The 21,346-nt window shown below is 42.5% G+C and overlaps 1 protein-coding gene across 1 annotated transcript in view; it reads left to right on the top strand.

Moving 5' to 3' along the window:
* Nucleotides 1–21,346, top strand: part of LOC126336950 (uncharacterized) — a 188,335-nt gene that overhangs the window by 39,212 nt on the left and 127,777 nt on the right. Inside the window, exons 2-3 of the mRNA XM_050001186.1 lie at nt 3,884–4,048; nt 9,827–9,997. Of these exons, the coding sequence (XP_049857143.1) occupies nt 3,884–4,048; nt 9,827–9,997 (336 nt within the window). The remainder of the gene's footprint in view (nt 1–3,883; nt 4,049–9,826; nt 9,998–21,346) is intronic.

Genomic DNA, 21,346 nt, shown 5'->3' with positions numbered 1-21,346 from the left:
TATTTTCGCTCGTCTAAGATGTAATACAACAGGGATTAATAGTTGCAGAAAGATGGAAAGTAGTGTTATAAGGAAACTGGATCTTTAAAAAAAATTATATTCTTCCATGTCCTCTAGAACTGCAGACCAAAATTTGTGTCTTTTGCTGTAGCTGTCAGCATGAACTGCTCACAACACTTGCGGTTTTTACGGCTTTTAACGCATACGGTGATTCAGAAGTCGCCGTACAGTTTCTTGCTCGTGTTGTATTTCCCTAAGGCTCCTTTCGGGTGCTCCGGGGACGCCGTCGACATTTTAATTCGATGTGCATAGACGATTCGCAATTTTCCGTTTGCAGACGCTTCTATAAATCTTCGATCCCACTCACAAATTGCACTAGGACGAGGCCGCACTTTATCAGACTGCTGATGAAACCCGCATTGCACGTTAAGTGTGGACCCTTAAGTTTGTTAACTGCATCACACAAAACGATCATTCCTGTTTTGGCGCTATCTTCTGCAGCGAGCATCGACGCGACTGCGATTCTGAAATGAACGATGTCAGTAACTGTCCAAAAATTCAACTGTTGTGCGTCAAGGAACGTTGTTCCCATCCTCTGTGATTTTGTGAGAGGTATATTTTTGCAGGCTGCTCTGTCTTTGAGAATAATCATATATTGTAACTGGAAAGTGTTGGAATGATTACAGAAGTACTAAAACCATAAAAAACAAAACTATTATAGAATCACAAGAGAAACTGTGTAATTGTTTTGTATGTTAAACAGAGCATTCATTTTGGGTTGTACAAATCCGGAATCAGATTTTGTGAAAGTCAGTAGAGCTAGAAAGTAATCGATGTATCTGTATTTATGTTTTATGTAATTCGTATTGATTTAAATTACGCTTGTAAGGGAAATTAGCAACTTGAAGCGAAGTATTTTGGTCTCAGTTGCTACGGAAGGCTTTTTTTTCTTGCAGTATAAAAAACATGTAAGGCAGTGCTTTCATATCAGTATTGCTAGGCTACCTCTGTGATTAAAAGGTAGTTCTGATATTCAATAAATTTATGCACGCTCTCTGAGAAGGAAACGAAACACGAAAACTTTAATCACATGATAGACAGCTGATAAATGAATGTACATAAAATAATGGTATGAAAAAAGATGGAGAATCTGAAGCAGTCTTATGTTATAGATGGAAATGTATTTCATAAAACACCAGAACAAGCTTTTAACATGTTCGAGACGGTGCCCAAGTTCCACTCGTGCAAGGGCATAGCCGAGTGGGGCTCAGAGGCCCTCTCGAAAGGGTTAAAACTCGAAACTTTAAGAGACGAAGAGTTTTCACGTGGAGTGCTTGGAGATCTGGGCAGGGAATTAAGCATATCACAACCTTGACATGATTGACAGTCCCCAGCCATCATTGCAGTTGTTGTGGTCTGCCTTTACTGATTGTGATTTCATGGCGTTTCATCTGTGCCTCCATGTAGTTTCCAGCTTTTTCTCTCAGGGAGTCGAGTGATGTTAACTCACAATGCTTTTTAGTTTTTTCACTTCTGATAGTATTTTCACCTCAGATGCAGAAGCGTTTGCTGTAGTTGGAACTTCTGACATACGGTTTTGTTTTGTGTTCAGCACCAGGCAGATTCGCAAGTGTACTTCGAAAGTTTCCCCCACACTATTACTTGAGTGCCTTTGATTACGTGAAAACAGTGTACGGATGCGTTTTCATTTTGGTGCTTTTAATCTGCAGGTCTAAAAGTGAAAAATATGTAGAATTTGTAGAGAGCTGAAGACTCTGTAAGGTCCTTCTTGTTTCATGCTTTATGTGCTTGCATAAGTAATAGTTTTGAGTATATTTTTGATAATTGATTTAGACAGCGTCTGAGTGAATAGAAACTATTCACGTATCAAGTTAAAAATTTACTTATCGTAAGATGTACCTGGAGCAGCGAACTAATCAACGTTGAGCAGCACAATGAGAAATGCAAGACGAGCGTTCACTTTAAACAACTGATTATCGCAATGCAGTGAGCGAAGCTGAAGTGCGACAAATTTATTTATTTATTTTTTGAAACTGCACATGCACAGTATCTCTGGATTCTTACGTACCGCAAGCAAAGATCACTGACATAACAAACCACGATTCTTAGACACGATATATTGATATTTTAGATGGAGAGGGCGAGCCTGCCTCTGTGTTTATTTGTTATGTTTACGTTTCACTCTCATCCTTGTTTTTTCTTTCTCAGACAGACATCGCCACGGTGTTGCGCATCGCGAGCTGATCGGTGACGTAATATGATTCGGCTCCAGTTCGTAGGTTCATGGGCGGATCTAGTGGCTAACAACTTTTTTATTGTGTGCTGTAATGGAGAAGTGGGCAAACCTGAAACCGTGAATTTCACAAATGTGATACACCTATCAGAGCTATGGGATGTAGAAGGCAGATTGTTAAGAACCATTCAATAGCCAAGATCGTATAAAATATTTTTTTTATTGACGACAATTGGTTTCAACAGACTGTGCTCTCATCTTCACATCTTAAAATATTGTGTTGAAAAACATGTTCATTTCACGCTGACCTCATCCTCGAGATGTCAAATGGACAAAAATAGCACATTATAAAAGGTTTGTCATAATTTATAATGCTCTGTTTTTGTCCACTTGACATCTTGAGGATGAGGTCAGCGTAAAATGAACATGTTTGTCATAAACTTTAAAAAAATCGATCTCGACTGTTGAATGGGTTTTAACAATGAAATACATCGTCCTCCACTTCTTTCAAAATGAGAATATTCAAGTAGAATGCAGAGTATAGAAATACCGCAATTTAAAAAATGACATGTTCACTACTACCGTACTATAAGAAGATCAGAATCATTGAACGATAACTGCATTCTACGAAGTGTCTAAGAGCTCTAAAATTTTTATAAGGTCCATCACTCGTGTTTCAGTGCACAACGGCACAATTTGGTTATCATTCTTATTTTATTTTATTGCGGTCTTTGAATTCATTCACGTGCCATAATTCTTACCGTAGATCTATCAAATTTATGAAAGTCATAGTACTCTCACTGTACTGATGAACCATAATAAAATGTTAGCATAAATATTTAATTAATTTTCCTAACGTGCTACAATGGAATCTTTGAGTGCTTCTTCCAAATCACTGCGAACTTCTTGTAGTAAGAGACTTATCGAATAGGTCGGTCAAATCCATGCTTAAATAACTGGTAATGAACAAGCACAGAGTGATCGGTAATTTGGTTGTAGCTGGTATACAGTCGCTCACTTCTGATGTTGGTTCAAATGGCGCTAAGCACTATGGGACTTAACATCTGAGGTCATCAGTCCCCTAGAACTTAGAACTACTTACACCTAACCAACCTAAGGACATCACACACATCCATTCCCGAGGCGGGATTCAAACCTGCGACCGTAGCAGCAGCGCGGTTCCAGACAGAAGCGCCTAGAACCACTCGGCAACAGCGGCCGCCTTTTGGTGTTGGTATCACCAATTTTCGGATCAGTTACTTTTGCGATATGATCACAGCCAGTTCACTATTCTAAGATTCGGGAGTGGTTCACTTACTTAAAAGAACAAATTATCAATGGCAGGGCTCTCTTTCTGAAACTAATTTTTCTTCCTTGTGGAGAGTAAAAGCGGCAAAGCCGCACTCACATCCTCTGTTTCGCTTTCATCCATTTCACAGCAGTATTGGGCACACGTAAACACTTCTCTTCCAGAACGGTGTTTCCGTACGTGAGGCAGCAAATCGTGGCCGGTAGGCTCCTACTGTCGTTAATATTTGAGTTAAAGTCCCTTGTAAACACGGTCCTAGATATTAGAAATGGCCTCCAGCCACGTGTACAGATAACGAGAATGTACGGCTCCCATTGCAGAAAGCCGCCTGGACTGCAGATGTGGAGAAACTGTCTGCTCGTGCCTCATCCTGCAACCGAGCCCCGAGGACCAGCTGTGCGCCTACACTTTGCAGGGGACGCAGTGTTCCGCTGTGGGGCCTGCAGGTGTAGACTCCAGGCTAGAGCATCTCGTCACAGGAGAAGGTAAGCAGTCCAATAACCTGTTGAGTGTCGTGATGACGGATGTCATTCATCACTATCACTGCAGCAGGCAGTGTTGAAGAGACAAACACTTCATAGTGCTGTTGTTGTTGGAGAAAAATCATTGAAAACTACAGCCGATTTAAAAACAATCGTCAGATGACACAAGACTATCTTCTACGTGTATTGAGATAGGTTTTTGCTTACACATTGGTGAACAAAGGTATTGAGATAGATTTTTACTAACACATAGGAGAATAAGGGTTTCATTTTGAGCAGAGCTGTCCCAGTTTGCGAGAGTATATCTTTTACATGTGTGCACAAATGACCTCTGGGTACCTTTAGCAATAACGCTTAGGATCAAAGTTTCCATTTATTTTCCCAGATTTTTCTGTGTGCCCACCATCAGAAGCACGACAAATGTCCAGACTAATTTCAAACTCGCCCCATACTTCTGCGAGCCTGTCTCGAGTTCCTGCATTTACTGCTGTTGCTGTGCTGCGTCGCAGGAGTCTTTCACCAAATCCCAAAAAACCAAATCACATGTCATGAGATCAGGCAACTTAAGAAGCCTATGGTGCAATACGAGACACTTGCGCATCTTGCGACTGATCATGGAGAGGACCATTCTTTAGAGGTAATCTTACAAACAGAGGCCAGAGACGTGGTGCTCCTTCGTGTTGAATAATGAAATTTTCGACATGTTCTCGCAATTAAGGAAAAATCTTGGTCATGAAAATATACATACACGTGAAGCTTGTGGCCGTCTTATCCGGAAAAAAGATGAGGACGCAATTTTTTTTCACTGGATATGACGAAACACGAATGAAGTTTTGGAGCCTATCTCTCGTGTATCTTTTATTTATTGAAATGCAATCGTTGCAAAACAAGCCAGACGGACACATCATGTGCGGCTAACTCTTGGCTGGCAAGATAAGTGGGCTCCCATGGACTAGGTCCAATAGTCTGCAGAAGCACTCTACGTCTTCACGGGAGCATACGAGGAGAATTTGTGGATTTCGCCTTTCATAAGCAACCAGTGTGTTCGAACTGCTTGTGCCAGATAATTTGAACTGCTGGAGAGACGATGCTGAATTCTGAAATATAATCATACCTCTCAGTTTTAACTGAGTTGCATCTGTTAAAAGAAGAAGATAAGTCATATTATGATGCAGAGTTATCGCCATTTCGACTCGATGGACATTGGACAATGAATGAGCAAGCTACCTGCACCAGGTAGATCCACTACTGGCAACCACATGAATCAACGGCATTCAACTGGTGAAAACATAAAGTTTCAAAATAGATGTGTAAATTAAAATTTACCCAACTTTTTATCTTCATTCACATAGAAGAATACAGCTTCATGAAATGGCATGATTTCCTTAACCATCCTTCACAGCTCCGTTCAGCGGGTTTCGTTTCCTGCAATAGGCAGCTATTTAACAACCGCAGCAGACCCTGCTGGCTTTGGCGAGTAAATCTCCTTCCTCCCTGAAGATACCTGCTGCTTTCACTTGCGTGTTTTTACCTCTGCGTCCTTCGCTGTGCTCTGTTCCTTCGCCAGCACTGACCCAGGGACGCTAAGCTCCAGCAGCGGCATCCTAGTGAACTTTGCACGTACACATACCAGCTTCACACTGCGCCTGCTAATTTCCAATTTTTGTCAGATCATCTCAATGAGTTCCATCATATATTACAAGACATCGACGTCCATGTAGTACTTCTGTCGGGGACGTGGCTCAAACCAAATGTTCCCAAGAGCTCGGTACATATAAACGGCCACAGCTTTCAAAGTCACAACAGATGATCGGGTGGAATTGAGACATTCATAGGCTCCGATTTTTATCATCTACTGTACTACACATATCCAACAATAATGAAGATAAGCAAGTGGAATATACATTCGTAAATATCAAATCCCTTAACAGAAAGTGTCTGATCGTTTCCTCTACAAACCGCCTAAACTTGGCTGGTTTTCCTGGTTCTGAACTGCTCTTTCAAGTCTCGAATAGACATACGAGCACGTAATCATAACTGTTGATTCTAACACAAATTTTCTATACAATAATCCTTCCGAAGTGGAATTTAAGCTGATGCTTTGTTCTTCAAACGTTTCGCTTCTTTAAATTGTTCTTACCAATCGTACGAACAGTACCCACACTCTCATAGATATATTTGCAACGAAATTCCCAAAAAGAGTCATTCGTTCCTCTCAAAACATCTGCACCTTGTATGTCCGCACATGACAATTTTCCTGATGTGCCTGTTAGAATTTTCCAGAAAGAAAGCCCAATTCACAACATACTAAGACTTGAAACGTATTAATTTACCTAAACTTGCAACTGGGGTGCATGAAATATGTTGGGGGATGTCTTCTATTCTTCTTCTGGGACATTATGGAAATACTTCATGGATTTATTAACAAACTTACTCAATTGTACGACAAATATTCTTCCATAAAGAGCGGGAAAGTAAGAAGCACACTTGCACCTTAACTAGCTAAAGAACTAAAACAACTCATGACTCTCGGAGACGTTGCATATAAGGAATACAAATCGCGCCGCACACCTGAAAAACACGTTACTTACAAGAAGAAGCAGACCACAGTCAGTCAAGCTGCGAGAAATGCAAATCTCAGGCCTGCCCGTGTACTAATCGCTAATCGACATCGTAAATAGGTCAGCTCTCCTAGAAAGAAACCTGCGTGTTCTTGGTTGATTACTTCACGTGGATAATCGACTGCAGCAACGAAAGGTGGTATGTAAAACATGTTACGTGCAATACTATAAACAAAAAAAACTGCGTATCAGATCAGCATTTACTGGCTACTAGGACGTAATAGTTCAAATTCCAAATGATGAAGCTTATTATTGACCCAGTACCCTACACTGTAACAGATAACTTTAACAACTCCTTAAACACAACTGGTTTTCCTCAAGCCTCGAAATTAGGACTAGTCAACCCACTAACTAAAAAGGACGTTGCCACAGCACCCTCTGATTACCGACCTATTTGCATTCTTCCTGCACTATTAAAGGCAAGTCCGCGACTAGCTAACAGACTACCTAACCTCAAACAACCTAATGGACAAAAATCATTCAACTTACCGCGAACATAGCAGTACAAAATCTGAAGCTTGCAATGGATGCTTAAGAGGAGACAGTCGTGTGCTTCTTAAAGTTCAGCAAAGCTTCTGACACTGCCAATTCTACACTTTAGTTACCAAACTTAGCTGCTTAAAATTCTCGACAAGTGCAGTGCAATGATGTCAATCATATCTGACGTCCTGCCATCAGTGCATCATGTCCGGCACCATAAAGGCACAATGGACGCTGGAACCTGCATAAACTGACAGAATCAGAGGTTGTAGAGAGTTTCAGGGACAGCATTAGGGAACGATTGACACGTATGGGGGAAAGAAATATAATAGATGAAAAATGGGTAGCTTTGAGAGATGAAATAGTGAAGGCAGCACAGGTTCAAGTGGGTAAAAAGGCGAGGGCTAGTAGAAATCTTTGGGTAACAGAAGAGATACTGAATTTAATTGATGAAAGGAGAAAACATAAAAATGCAGTAACCGAAGCAGGCAAAAAGGAGTACAAAAATGAAATCGACAGGAAGTGCAAAATGGCTATGCAGGGATAGCTAGAGGACGAATGTAAGGATGTAGAGGCATGTATCACAATGGGTAAGATAGATACTACCTACAGGGAAATTAAAGAGACCTTTGGAGAAAAAAGAACCAGATGGAAGAGCTCAGATGGAAACCCGTTTCTAAACAAAGTAGGGTAAGCAGAAAGGTGAAAGGAGTATACAGAGGGTCTATATAAGCGCGATGTACTTCAGGACCATATTATTGAAATTGGGATGAAATGGGAGACATGATACTGTGAGAAGAGTTTGACAGAGCACTGAAAGACCTGAGTCGAAACAAGGCCCGTCGGGTAGACAATATTCCACTAGAACTGCTGATAGCCTTGGGAGAGACAGCCCTGACAAAACTCTACCATCTGGTGACCAAGATATATGAGACAGGCGAAATACCCTCAGACTTCAAGAAGAATATAATAATTCCAATCCCAAAGAAAGCAGGTGTTGACAGATGTGAAAATTACCGAACAATCAGTTTAATAAGCCACGACTGTAAAATACTAACACGAATCTTTTACATAAGAATGGAAAAACTGGTGGAAGCTGAGCCGACCTCGGGGAAGATCAGTTTGGATACCGTAGAAATGCTGAAACACGTGAGGCAATACTGACCCTACGACTTACGTTAGAAGATAGATTAAGTAAAGGTAAACCTACGTTTCTAGCAGACTTAGAGAAAGCTTTTGACAATGTTGGCTGGAATACTCTCTTTCAAATTCAGAAGGTGAGAGGGGTAAGATACAGGGAGCGAAAGGCTATTTATAATTACTACAGAAACCACGTGGCAGTCATAAGAGTCGTTGGGGATGAAAGGGAGGCAGTGGTTGGGAAGGGAGTGAGACAGTGTTGTAGCCTATCCCCGATGTTATTCAATCTGTATATTGAACAAGCAATAAAGGAAAAAAAAAGAAAAACTCGGAGCAGGAATTAAAATCCATGGAGAAAAATAAAAACTTCGATGTTTGCCGATGACATTTTATTTCTGTCAGACACCCAAAGGACCTGGAAGAGCAGTTGAACGGAATGGACAGTGTCGTGAAAGGAGGATGAAAGACGAAATCAACAAAAGCAGAACGAGGATAATGTAATGTAGTCGAAATAAATCGGTTGATGCTCAGGGGATTAGATTAGGAAATGAGCTATTTGGGGAGCAAAATATCTGATGATGGTCGAATAAGAGAAGATATAAATTGTAGCCTGGCAATTGTATGGAAAGTATTTCTGAAGACGAGAAATTGTTTAACATCGGGTGTAGATTTAAATGTCAGTAAGTCGTTTCTGATAGCATCTGTGTGGAGTGAATGGAAGTGAAACAAGACGAGAAGTAGTTTACACAAGATGAGAAGAGAAGCTTTCGAAATGTGCTGCTACAGAATAATGCTGAAGATTAGATGGGTGGACCACATAACTAATGAGGAGGTATTGAATAGAATTGGGGAGAAGTGAAATTGGTGGCATTACTTCTGTCTATAGGCTGGTAGGTGGTTGAGCTCCAAAAATGAGCGGCATAGAGACAGAAGTAATGAGACTTTCCGCAGGACAATGCTGAAGCACGTACAATGCAAGCTGTTACTGATTTGTTTGACTAATGGGCCTGCTAAGTGCTATACCACCAACTGCACTCTCCTGACTTAAGCCCTCGTAAATTCAGCTCGATTTCTAAACTGCACTTCACGGTATTCGCTTCAGAACTGCTATATATTCGTCCGGCAATAGACCGCGCCACTCGATCTGTCAACACAAATGGCATTGCTAAGAGTATCCTACGACTTCCACATCGCTGGCAACGGGTTATACACAATGCTGGTAACTACTTTGAAGGTCAGTAAAACTTTGAAAGATTTATTATTATGTACGAGCTGTAACTAAATAGCTGCCACTATTAAAGTTCAAACCCTCGTATAATGGAAAGGAGTACCCCAGGTGTACTGAACCTGATACAATATGTGTGCTCCGATGCGACAGCTCATTAAGAATGTAGCTACTGGGGCGAGTATGGAGAGCATAACCAACACACAGCTTAGAATTGTGTATTTTAGGGCTGAAAATAAGTTTCTGATGTAAAAGAATTATTGTCTTGAAACCATTGGTCCTACTTCTGAATGTTAGACGAATGCTCTTCCGCAGGTACCGTCGCCAACCCGGACTGTAAATGTGCAGGAAAGTTTTGCGCCTGCATTGTATTGATATCATCCACAGAAGACCGGATTTGTTTGCGTTCCTCGGAGGGGTCGCTGTGCAGCCCAGTGCAGAAGGCAACGAAGCGCTACGACCTTCTATCTCGTCTTATAACTAAAGGTAAGCTATCGTAAATCAGTTTCCTCTATTTTCACACGACGTAACTTCATTTCAGACCCTAACACTAGCAACTAAATTGCACAAAGTAATATAGAAAATTTTAAATTCTCTTTAAACATAGAAGTGTATCCATGTACATCAACGAAAAAATTAACAATAAGAACAGTAATACAGTGGCTAGAGACTAGTGACTAATGACTAGCTGTAGTTAGTACAGATAAAGAAATGAGCTGACAACTCAGTTGGTCTTGGCGCGGCTGCTTCTCCCACCCACCTCAATCATCCATGTTACGCTATTTTGTACGCCGAAAAGTTTTCCACCTCCGCGTGTCTTTTCCACTCGGTGAATAAGAGCAGTGTTGTAATTGTATTTGTTGAGTAAGTGACTCAAATGGATGTGTTTGTAGTTTAGTGTCACGTTTATGTTGTGTGATGATGAAAGAAGGAAGAGAGTGAAACTCGCTGCTTCTACATGGACTATTGTTCTTTAATATCAAGGAGGTCGCCATCCCTACGTACCCATCTGACGAAGAGATCACCAATAACAGTATCATGTCCGGAATTCGTGAGACACTGCGTTGGGATTAGTATTTTAAACTATTACACACACAAACTCTGGTGATTATAACTTCACGTGAACAATTGTCCTTTCCCTGCGAACCAAACACAGGAGACAGAATTTATTCAACCAAAAGGATTAGAAGCAGATCGCTCCTAATCGAGTGCCACAGTAGAGGTGTGCGTTAGCGACCTCAGCTACGGTAATGGGACTGATAAACATGAACGTCCGCTTGTGAAAAAAGTTCTGGATATTAAATGTTTTGTGTCTGTAGAAACATAATTTAGTAGGACATTTACTGTGACGCACCGGGCGTTTCGAATACCATGACCGACCCAACGAAATCGAGAGGGCGATTTATTCTTTCTTTTTGTCATACACGTGTGGCATTTATTACTCTTCAGGGATTCTGTGCTTCTTTTCCATTAGGGATGTCTGTGTCGAGACTGGTTTTTTGTACTAGAGATAAACTCACTCTCTTATAAATAGTATAAGGTTTCACATATGCACTTTTGGTATCTTCGGGGCGATTTCAACTGCAGCCCAAATTTTATATTTGAGGAAATCTAAAATAAGAACTAAGACCTTTGTGAAGCCCGACAGCTGCTACTGGAGACTATTTGTTTTCTATTAAATGAAATTCACCGCCGGCCGCGGTGGTCTCGCGGTTGTAGGCGCGCATTCCGGAACCGTGCGAATGCAGGTTGAATCCTGCCTCAGGCATGGATGTGTGTGATGTCCTTAGGTTAGTTAGGTTTAAGTAGTTCTAAGTTCTAGGGGACTGATGACCACAGCAGTTGAGTCCCATAGTGCTAAGAGCCATTTTTGAAATTCACCAGACAAAGGAACTGGACACGTGACGTTCAAAAGCTAAAAGTAACTACACGTGCTTAGAAATGCTGTAGAGCAGGTTGGAAGGTATTGGCTCGTGAAAACAGTGCCTTTGAGTATACCTGTAGTGACGGCAATGCCTGTTTCGTACGTGGTGTTTCACGAAGTGAACGACCGTAGCGGTATATTGACAAAATAATAGATAATTTCACATGGACCTGCAAATGTCATTTAAGTCAGCTACTATACTGCATGCACGCAACAGGTAAAGTTTCGTAATTTCCTACAGTTGTCGTTACTCTAAGGTTTAATGATCAGCAGTCTATTATCATCAGCCAGCAACCTTACATCGCCACCACCCATCCACGTCGCAAAAAATCTGTTCTGAATTACAGTACTATGCTACCTTTGCTTGACATAGCAGATTCATCTAATGTGGCACCAGCACGCCGTGTACGTCACCTATAGACGCTTCTGATCCTAAATAAACGCTGCCGGAACACATCAGTTTCAACGTATACAAGTCACTGGTCTGTCGTGTCCTGCAATACAGCGCATTAGTCTGGGGAAATGCAGTGGAATCTCACGTTCGTCTTGTGATTAGTGCTGAAATATGTAGTTTGACTGAAACTTTCTCTGCCTAGAATCTTCAACTGAAAAATGTCTTAGAGATCCACACAGCGCAACTGCAGGATATCACAGGTGTCCCTCCTCTTCCCCTCTCACCTTACACAAGAGTTCCCTCCTCTTCCCTTCTCACCTTACACAAAAGTACAGGAGCCGGGTGTCCTGTGAACACGAGCACTTACTCGTCAGCTGCTCCGTGGCTACGCAGACTAGACAGACGCTCGATCTATTAATCCAGATCATGTAAGATAATAGATTATGCCCTTGAAGCGAAAGGCTACTTGAAAATGCAACGGCTGCGCACATCGGGAAACGTTATTTGGTAATTTCCTGAACTTGTCACGGGCCTCGCCTTTTCCTTATGGTTGGAGGTCCCGGGCATTTCATTAGAATAATATAATTCAATGGTTGCTAAATGATAGAGTTAGATCTGGTAAAATAACATTTATTCAGGCACTGAGTAAAAATTACTCAGGACGCAAAACGTCGAGGTTATAAAACAGTTTGAGAATGAAATTACGTAATTACAATAGAACAATGATAAGAAAATGAATAGGTGTTGGAGCCGCCACCGGCATGATACAGGGCAGTTACGGTTGGGAAAGTGCCCAGACGTATGCAGACACAAATTACACTTTACCATAGCTGCAAAACTTTAAAATTGGACAAAAAATGTATGAGTTCGAACAGAACGCACAACAGATTAACGAATAATGGAAAAATCACGAAGAAAAAGCACTATGCTGGTGATCTCTAATAAATTAAACCGACAATGAAACAAAACACGAGTAGCTACAAAGAAAATTAAATTTGATGCAAGAATTATATTTCAGAAAATCTTCCTTATCAGCGCGTAGAGCGAGTGGAACAAATTAGGAGGACTAAGAAACAGAAACCAACAATGAACTCAAAGGTCTGTTATGAAAAGAGTCAACAAGATTACATACCTCGGAAATTGAATTTGTGAAGACTGTGGAACAGACTTGGAAATAAAACGTCGCATAGAGCACTCCCGAAACGCCTTCACAAAATTTAAGAATATTTTTACAAGCACAGACCTAGACCTAAACCTTAGAGTCCGATTTGTAAAATGCTACATTTGGTCCGTGCTTCTAAACGGCTCTGAAGGATGGACACTAAATATGACAACAACGACGAAGATAGAGGCCTTCGAAATGTGGATTTATCGCAGAATGCCTAAACTACCGTGGACTGCAAGAATAACCAACACCGAAGTACTGAAACGAATGAACAAGCAGAGAGAAATATTGACAGCGCTTAAAAGAAGAAAAACTGCCGACCTACGACATATAGTACGGAACACCAAATATATGCTTCTGAAGTGCGAAGAATAACATCCTGGTTGGGCACTATAAAGCAGTGGACAGGACTACGAAACGTAGACCAGCTACTACATATTGCGGTTCACAGAAGAAAGATGTAACACGTGGTCGTCAACATCCATTAATGGATAAGCAGCAGCAGCAGAAGAATGAACTTCTCTTTCCCCCATATCATGTTGGGAGTGCGCATTGCAAATGTGGTTTTGCCGTGATTGCCATGGAGGAAGTGTGGGCAAGTCATTCGGCGCCGAACTGCGGCCGCTGGTAACCGCTGCTGGGCGAACCGATGTGATGTGACTGCGAATCGCGCATCCTGTCATCCCCCTCATTACGTGTCGCGGACGCGCGTAAGTTCAAAGTGAAGCTTCAAATCTTGGCAGGAGGCGGAAGTCAAGAAAAACACCAAGTAGAAGTTACACTGAGATTACCAACACAAAAATGAATCCCCATACGGATGCCTCTCTGAATTTTGGTAGCCCTCCTTCACACTTCGAAAGGGCACCCCCGCACAATCTTTCTAGCCAGTCCCAGAAAGGGCCTAACTTCTCTTCCAATCAAGGGTCCCGAAATATGCTCACTAGTTCCCAATAAAAAGTTACTAAGTATTGCCAATGAGATCCGTTTATATGGAAACGGGAGATGAGTGTCACCCTATCTCACTTCTAGACTTGTTTGTCGGAAATTCTGAAGATGCTTTTGCGCTTTACACCATTCACAGAGGAAGGTCAAAGTTTGGAAATTTCCAGACACAGGAGTGGGTACACATTTTCCTTGAGGAGACGTATCTGGAGACCACACGCAGCAGCATAACGGGAAGTGGACAGCTGAGGACTCCAGCTGAAGTTTACTAACGCAGCAGAATTCTCACCTCCTCCTCTTCCCTCCCCCCCCCCCCCCCCTCCCCACACAAATGGTTTCCTGTTCTGCTGATGAGACCACTAGTCTCCCGTTCCACAGCTCATTGTCTTTCGGAGGTGAGCCATGAGAATAAACTCTGCAAAGGCTCCACCGACTGTCCATGTGGCCCACTAGCGTGAGACCCTGCATTCTCCCCGAACATATGAAAGTTCCTCCAGCGTTCGTCCCATCGAAAATGTGTTGAGGTGGCCAATACCAGATACATTTAATGGAAAAAAACTACGAAAAAACGAAATGTAATATTAGGCGCAGAGATGAGGGTTAGCTATATTGCTACACTCTGCCTCTAGCCATTCACGCAATCAGTGCGCTGTACAGGTGGGAAGTCGACAAATGTGGCAATAAATAACAACAAAAATATAGGCCATAAGAAATGTACAAAAGTAAAAATGGTGAAATAAAACACTAGACTGCAACAATTTAGAGGCAAAAGATAAAGCACATGATTACTTTGAGTTCAAATCGAGGAACAGCGCGAGAACAGCTACAAATGAACCAAAACTAAAAAAGCCTCTTAGTGAGGTCCAAACTATAGCACTTTGAAAAACTGTCTCGCAGCGGGTCCCAGAATATAGCACATGATTACTTTGGAAAACATCGTGGAACAACATGAAAACAAAAAGAACAAAAACTTGCAACGCCTCGCAGTGAGGTGTGAAGTAGTTTTGGACTCGTTTCCCAAGAACTGTTTTCAGCAACTAGTTCGACAGCCCACACGCAATGGAAACATCTTAGACCTAGTAGCTATAAAAAGGTCTGATCATATCGCCTATGTCAATATAGAGGCAAATATTAGTGATCAAGATGTCATCACAGGGACCATGGTTACTAAAGTTAATAAACCCGTCAGGATGGCTAGAAAGAGTACATAAGCATTTGTGAGCGTCTGACTTAGACAATGAATGGACATCATTTATTTTATGTATCGTGCAGGCTTTTGTTTCTTTGGTCAGAACATCTCAGAGTCAGTTAGACCATCAGCGAGAGCACACCGCTAGTTCCTGTTGCTAATATTTCGAGTACTCCGATCGCTTGTTATATATTTTTACGAGCTTCAAACAGGAGCGACTGAGGTTATGGATAGGAGCTGTGATTGTTGAGTACAGATGCGAGCTGAGCTGGTGACCCTTCTCTCACAGCTTCAGGCTTCCGTCACACAGCTTGAGGCTGCTGCCAAGGGGCGTCGCTGTGGGGGATCGGACTCGGGGATGCGAGGGACGTCGAGCACGTCCCACGTGTCCTCCGATCGGTCCACTGCTGTGACCTCCCCTGGTACTGCCTGCACTGAGGTTGACCCTTCACCCGTGGTCGAGTGCAAGACCTTTCCAAAGTCTGATCGGCAGCGAAAAACTTTCCGAGGGGCCGATTGTAGGGCCATCCCGGTTCGTTTGACGAACAGGTTTCGGGTGTGATGTGTGGCTGACGATGTCTCTAAGCCGGATGCAGTCGTCCATACTGTTCCAGAGGAAGCTCCTCGGCCCGCAAGGTCTGGGCATTCACAGAGGTAGCTGGTAGCTCCAACGTTAGGCGCGTAATGGGGCCCGTTATGATCATGGCTGCCAAGGAGGAGAAGGAAGCCAGTGTGCACTCCGTGTGCATTCCGGGGGAGTGATTCCGGATGTGGAAAGGGTGCTTCCGGATGTCAAGAAGAGTACAGGGAGAAGCCAACTGCAGATGGTGGCTCATGTCGGTACCAATGACGCGTGTCGCTTTGGATCGGAGCAGATTCTGTCTGGTTTCAGGCAGCTAGCGGAAATGGTAAAGGCTGCTAGTCTTGCTTCCGAGATTAAGACAGAGCTCATCATCTGCAGCATCGTCGATACAAGCGACTGTGGTCCTTTCGTGCTGAGCCGAGTGGAGGGTCTGATTCATAGGCTCAGGCGGTTCTGTGACGGGGTAGGCTGCAGATTCCTCGACTTGCGTCATCGGGTGGTGGGTTTCCGGTTTCCGCTTAATACGTCAAGAGTCCACTACACACAGGAGGTGCCTACACGGGTAGCCGGGGCTGTGTGGATGGGACTGAGAGGTTTTTTACATTACAAAGTCTCAGGGAACCACAGAAGGGGCGTCCGTCTAAAAGTGGGCAGGTAAAACACAGTAAATTAGTTGTAGAAACGATTGGTATTGTAGTTGTAAATTATCGTAGCTGTGTTCGGAAAGAACCAAAGCTCCAAGCACTAATACAAAGCACTGAATCTCAAATAGTTGTAGGTACAGAGAACTGGCTAAAGCTGGAAATAAGTTCAGCCGAAATTTTTTCAAACGATCTAACAGTGTTCACAAAGGATAGATTAAATACAGTTGGTGGTGGAGTATGCAGATGATAAACTAATATTCATTGGACAAATATATTACACTAGAACTGCCATGTGATTAGATTTTCACGCAATTTGGGTGCATAGATCCTGAGAAATCAGTTCAAAAAATGGTTTAAATGGCTCTGATCACTATCGGACTTAACATCTGAGGTCATCAGCCCCCTAGAACTTAGAACTACTTAAACCTAACTAACCTAAGGACATCACACACAACCATGCCCGAGGCAGGATTCGAACCTGCGAATGTAGCAGTCACGCGGTTCTGGACTGAAGCGCCTAGAACCGCACGGCTACAACGGCCGGTTGAGAAATCAGTACGCAGAACAACCACTTCTGGCCGTAGTAACAGCCTTGATACGCCTGCGAATTGAGTCAAACAGAGCTTGGATGGCGTGTACAGGTACAGCTGCCCATGCAGCTTCAACACGATACCATAGTTCATCAAGAGTAGTGACTGGCGTATTGTGACGAGCCAGTTGCTCGGCCACCATTGACCAGACGTTTTCAGTTGGTGATAGATCTGGAGAATGTGCTGGCCATGGCAGCAGTCGAACATTTTCTGTATCCAGAAAGGCCCGTACAGGACCTGCAACATGCGGTCATGCATTATCCTGCTGAAATGTAGGGTTTCGCAGGGATAAAATGAGTCACGGGTCGTAACACATCTGAAATGTAACGTCCAGTGTTCAAAGTGCCGTCAACGAGAATAAGACGTGACCTAGACGTATAACCAATGGCACCCCATACCATCACCCCGGGTGATATGCCAGTATGGCGATGACGAATACACGCTTCCAATGTGCGTTCACCGCTATGTTCGCATATACGGATGCGACCATCATGATGCTGTTAACAGAACCTGGATTAATCCGAAAAAAATGACGTTTTGCCATTCGTGCACCCTGGTGTGTCGTTCAGTACACCTACGCAGGTGCTCCTGTCTGTGATGCAGCGTCAGGGGTAACCGCAGCCATGGTCTCCGAGCTGATAGTCCATGCTGCTGCAAACGTCGTCGAACTGTTCATGCGGATGGTTGTCGTCTTGCAAACGTGCTCATCTGGTGACTCAGGGATCGAGACGTTGCTGCACGATCCGTTACAGCCATGCCGGTAAGATGCCTATCATATCGACTGCTAGTGATACGAGGCCGTTGGGATCCAGCACGGCGTTCCGTATTACCCTCCTGAACCCACCGACTCCATATTCTGCTAACAGTCTTTGGATCTCGGCCAACGCGAGAGCAATGTCGCGATACGATAAACCGCAATCGCGATAGGCAACAATCCGACCTTTATCAAAGTTGGAAACGTGATGGTACGCATTTCTCCGCTCTAGACGAGGCATCACAACAACATTTCACTAGGCAAGGCCGGTCAACTGCTGTTTGTGTATGAGAAATCGGTTGGAAAGTTTCCTCATATCAGCAAGTCGTAGGTGTCACCACCGGCGCCAAACTTGTGTGAATGCTCTGAAAAGCTAATCATTGGCATATCACAGCATCTTCTTCCCGTCAGTTACATTTCGCGTCTGTAGCACGTCATCTTCATGGTGTAGATATTTTGATGGCCAGTAGTGTGTTAATGGGATCGTTTTACCGACCCCCAGGTTCAGAAGACATAATTGCTGAACAGTTCAAAGAAAACTTGAGCCTCATTTCAAGTAAGTATCCCGCTCATACAATTATAGTCGCTGGTGACTTCAATCTACCCTCGATATGCTGGAAAAATTATACGTTTAAAGTCGGCGGCCAACATAAAACATCATCCGAAATTGTACTGAATGCTTTCTCAGATTTTTTTTAAAACTATTAGTTTTGAGCCCACTCGATGCGTAAATGGTTGCGAAAGCATACTTGACCTTTTAGCAACAGATAATCCTGGACAAATAGTGAGTGTTGTGACGAATACAGGGATTAGCGACCACAAGGCAGTTGCTGCTAGGCTGAATATCGTAAAACCGACAACCATAAAAAAGAAACGCAAAGTACATGTATTTAAAAAAAATCAGATAAAAGTACTCTTAACGCCTTTTTAAGAGACAGTCTTCAGTCCTTCCGATCTGATCCTAGAAGTGTAGAAAAGTTGTGGAATGTTTTCAAAGAGATAGTATCAACAGCAGTTGAGAGATGTATCCGCATAAATTAATTAGTGATGGTACTGATCACCCACGCTATACAAAACTGGTCATATCGTTGTTGCAGAAGCAACGAAAAAAGCATGCCAAATTTAGAAGAACGGAAAAGCCCTAAGAGTGGCAAATTTTTACAGAATTTCGAAATATAGCGCGTACTTCAATGCGAGACAACGAAATTCTGTCTCGAAATGTCGCAGCAAACTCAAAAAGATTCTGGTCATACATAACGCACACCAGTGGCAATCAATATCTTCACTGCGCGATAACAACAGTTAAGTCACTGATGACAGTACCACTAAAACAGAGTTGTTAAACACGGTTTTCCGAAACTCCTTCACCAAAGAAGACGAAGTAAATATTCCTGAATTTCAGTCAAGAATAACTGCCAAGATGAGAAACATAGAAGTAGATATCCTCGGTGTACAAATCAGGATAAATCACTTAATAAAGGGAAGGCCTCCGGTCCAGATTGTATACCAGTCAGGTTCCTCTCAGAGTATGCTGATAAAATGGCTCCATACTTAGCACTTATATACAACCACTTGCCCACAGAAAGATCCGTACCTAAAGACTGGAAAATTGCTCAAGTCACCCCAACACCCAAAAAAACCACTAACGCTGATTTGCAGTAGTGTTTTAGAACGTATACTGTTTTCGAAAATTATGAAATACCTCGAAGAAAACGATTTATTGACACATAGCACGGATTTAGAAAATATCGTTCTTGTGAAACACAACTAGCTCTTTATGCTCATGAAGTAATAAGTGCTATCGACAGGGTATGTCAAATTGATTCCATATTTTTAGATTTCCAGGAGGCTTTCGACACCGTTCCTCACAAGCGTCTTCTAACCAAACTGCGTGCCTACGGAGTGTCGCCTCAGTTGTGCGACTGGATTCGTGATTTCCTGTCAGAAAGGTCACAGTTCGTAGCGATAGACGGAAAGTCATCCAGTAAAACATGAGTAATATCTGGCGTTCCCCAAGGAAATGTTATAGGCCCTCTGTTGTTCCTGATCTATATTAATGACATATGAGCCAATCTGAGTAGCCGTCTTAGATTGTTTGCAGATGAAGCTGTCATTCATTGTCTTGTAAAGTCATCGGTAATCAAAACGACTTGTAAACTGATTTAGATAAGATATCTGTATGATGAGAAAATTGGCAATTGACCCTGAATAAAGGAAAGTGTGAAGTTATTCACATGAGTACTAAAAGAAACCAGATAAATTTTGATTACGCGATAAGTCACACAAATATGAGGGCCGTAAATTAAACTAAATACATAGGGAATACAATTACAAATAACCTTAATTGGAACGATCACGTAGATAATATTGTGGGTAGAGCAACCCAAAGACTGCGATTCATTGGCAGAACACTTAGAAAGTGCAACAGGTCTACCAGACTGCTTACACTACGCTTGTCCACCATATTCAGGAGTATTGCTGTGTGGTATGGGATCCGCATCAGGGGGGCTGACGAATGACATCGAAAGAGTACAGAGAATGGCAGGTCGTTTTGTATTATCGCGAAATAGAGGATATAGTGTCACAGACATGATACGTGAATTGGAGTGGCAATCATTAAAAAAAAGCTATTTTCGTTACGACGGGATCTTCTCATGAAATTTTAATCACCAGTTTTCTCCCGTGATTGCGAAAACATTCTGTCGGCACGCACCTACATAGGGAGAAATGATCATCACGACAAACTAAGAGAAATCAGGGCTCGCACAGAAAAATTTGAGCGCTCGTTTTTCCAACGTGCCGTTCGAGAGTGGAACGGAAGAGATACAGCATAAAGGTGGTTCACTGAACCCTCTTCAGGCACTTTATTGTGAATAGCAGAGTAATCACGTAGATGTAGATGTATGATAGACGCTGAGGGATTATGGGCAAAATTTAAACAGATTGTAGATAGCGCTCTGGAGAAGTGTGTGTCAAGTAAGTGGATTAAGGCCGTTTAATAACAAAATTCGGAATATAGCCGAGGAAGCACAGATTGTTGCACTATCTGTTCAAAAACGAACGCGAAAATGTCGACAGGCGAAGCTCTGTAAAAGGATTTATGCGCAAAGCACACAATTTCCAGCGTCAGAGCTTAGCCAAAGATCTTGCCGAGAACTCAACAAAATTCCGGTCCGACGTAAAATCGCTTATCTCGACGAAGGCTTCTATCCAGTCACTCGTTGATCAGCGTGATGTTGCAGTATGAGACAACATAAGGAAAATTTAGGTTTTAAATTTCGCTTTTGAAACCATTCACGCAGGAGTATCGTACACACATACCATCGTTTGACTGTCTCACAGACTCCCTTGTGGAGGACATAGAAATATGCATTCCTGGTGGAGAGAAACAAATCAGTAGCCACATTTGGATGGAGTACCAGTTGCGCTTCACAGATTTATTGACGGTATTGGCCCCTTTCTTAGCTTACATTTATCGAGAATCTCTCGCCCAACTCGAAGTCCCAAGCGACCGGCAAAACGCGCAGGTGATTCCAGTATATAAGAACGGTAGGAGGACAGACATTCAAAATTACAGACCAATGTTCTACAGAATTTTTGAAGACATTCTGAATTCGAATGTAATAAATTTCCTTTAAACAGAAAACCTT

This window comes from Schistocerca gregaria, chromosome 1, assembly GCF_023897955.1.
Source record: "Schistocerca gregaria isolate iqSchGreg1 chromosome 1, iqSchGreg1.2, whole genome shotgun sequence".
Lineage (NCBI taxonomy): Eukaryota > Metazoa > Arthropoda > Insecta > Orthoptera > Acrididae > Schistocerca > Schistocerca gregaria.
The sequence above is the reverse complement of the archived record's forward strand: the minus strand, read 5'-3'. Positions and strand labels throughout refer to the sequence as shown.